The sequence below is a fragment of the Crocodylus siamensis genome, chromosome 1 (genome assembly GCF_052110815.1).
Source record: "Crocodylus siamensis isolate JL-2025a chromosome 1, ASM5211081v1, whole genome shotgun sequence".
Lineage (NCBI taxonomy): Eukaryota > Metazoa > Chordata > Crocodylia > Crocodylidae > Crocodylus > Crocodylus siamensis.
The window spans coordinates 17,593,309-17,595,439 of NC_143395.1; the positions used below are offsets into that span (position 1 = coordinate 17,593,309).

The 2,131-nt window shown below is 40.8% G+C and overlaps 1 protein-coding gene across 1 annotated transcript; it reads right to left on the reverse strand.

The window, feature by feature from the left end:
• Positions 1-585: 585 nt before the first annotated feature.
• On the reverse strand, positions 586-1,922 carry MSGN1 (mesogenin 1). Its single transcript, XM_090031368.1, has one exon. The coding sequence runs from the start codon at positions 1,833-1,835 to the stop codon at positions 1,317-1,319; it is 519 nt and encodes a 172-aa protein (XP_089887494.1). The 5' UTR covers positions 1,836-1,922; the 3' UTR covers positions 586-1,316.
• Positions 1,923-2,131: the final 209 nt, after the last annotated feature.

Genomic DNA, 2,131 nt, shown 5'->3' on the forward strand with positions numbered 1-2,131 from the left:
GCCAAGACAGGGTTAACCCACCTTCTTCCAAGTCACACAGCTCAGACCTGCATTGCAGCAGTGCACCAGTTCTTCTCTTTTTTCATTCCTCCCTGTGCTTTACTGGTCTCAGAGTGCACAGCAAGGCCTTGCTAAATCAGTTTGGAGGTACATTTACACAGCAACTCTTTTTTCTTTCTTTCACTGGACAATGTAAAGAAGGGTATGTGACAGCCATCACCTGAAAGTCCAAGGCATTTAAGACCTGAAGTGTTTCCTGGTTATAAGGAAAGGAGGACTGTTGTTTACTGCAGAAACATCTGATCTGACATGGAGACTTTACAGTTACCCTAGAGAAACTTTCTGGGTTTCAAATATACCTTGAGGATGACCTCTGTATATTTCTATAGCCTGAAAGTGATTCATTAAGTTAATTTTTAGCTTATAAGCAGTAGGATTGGTGGGGGAAAGAGGACAAGTAGGATTCAGTCTAATTTATTCTATCCCTCTAATATGAAAAGTCCTACCAATGAGGCTTTATATGTGTAAAATACTTCTATAGACATTATAAAAAAAGCAAGGAAAATTCAACAGACAACGTTATCTTTACACAGCTTTAACCATTAGCATTCAATATTCGGTTCTACAGGGCTCTAAGGATTAGTCCTTCATGATCAGAATATACATTTCTCTCAAGCACACAATACAAAATAGTGACTATGAAGCAGTAATATTTATTTGTTTACAGTCAAAGGCATTCTTAATGTTACTTAATATTTCTTCATCTGAGATACATTATTGAAGAAAAGTGGTTAAATAGCCAATACCTGATCTAACCATACATGCTCCTCCTAACCCTAATATTAAAGTGCCTACAGATCAACACACTTAGTATTTTGGCATTATTATTATTTACATCCTTAAGAATTCATTTTAAAACCACAGATTGATTTTGGTCAAATAATCATTCACTATTAAACAGATGATTGGTCAGAATTGTGATATTGACCCTGTTAGGCAATCCTAACAGGATCAATTTGCCTTCCAAGCAGACTAATTTTAATATCTCTTTGAAGCTGGTTATAAGAAACACCAAATATAACAATCCAGAACTCTATATTGTACAAGCACACACAACTCCTTAGACTTCACGCAGTTTTGTCTATACAGCAGCCATCCCCTCCCCCTTCCTGTCCCTGGTGATCTGTCCTTATTTCTCAAAATACATTGAATTATTTTTTTAAAGAAAGAAGTACAGCGACGTTCCAATGGATTTTTAAAGACTCCTTGGAGGAAGGATCTCAAGGTTCCAGTGGCGGGTTCATCAAGGAGGCAATTTATGCCCCTTTGACACTGTTCAGCAGATCTGTAAGTTCGCTGATATACTTGATAGTGTATTTAAGGGTCTGTATTTTGGTGAGAGGCTGGCCTCGTTGGCTGTACACAGGAGGCAGGTAATTGCGTAGGGTGTGTAAAGCATCCGCCAGGGTCCTCATCCTGAGCTTCTCCCTCTCACTGGCTTTCCTTCTGCGCTGGGCTGACATTCTGACCTTGGTGCTCTTCTGAGCCTTTGCCTGCCCAGCGCTCTGTAAGCATGTGGAAGGAAAATCCATCAGGCTGTATCCGATCAGGCTGCCACTGCCGCTGCTGTTATAAGAAGTTTCAATCACAGCTGGGCAAGGGGAGGAAGAGTAGGATTCAAACGAAGGAGATGGAGATAAGCTGTGAGGGGATGAAACATGGTTCAGCTCAAAAGTCCCTGAATTGTTCTTCCAGTCCCAGGAAGAGAGAAAGACAGAACCATCAGAGCCCAAGCCACCTTCCATATGCATCAAAGTCTCATGCACTTTGTCCATCCTGGAGAGCGCTTATGAGAAGTAATTCCCTTAGCTTGTGAGCAAAGGCTGAAGTCTCGTCCAGAGAGACCTTTTATGATGGAGGGGGGAGAAGTGACAAAATGGGAAAGAGGGTTTGGTGAGAGGAGTTCAAAGGAGAACCACAAGTGCTAAGATGGAAAATGAACTCCTGATGTGCTATTTTCTTCCCACTGATAATTATCAACCTTCAGCTAAAATGCTTTTAAACTAACAGGCAACAGTGAGAAGGGGGGAAAAAGATTATCTTCTTGTAACTAAACCAATTAAGACTGCAC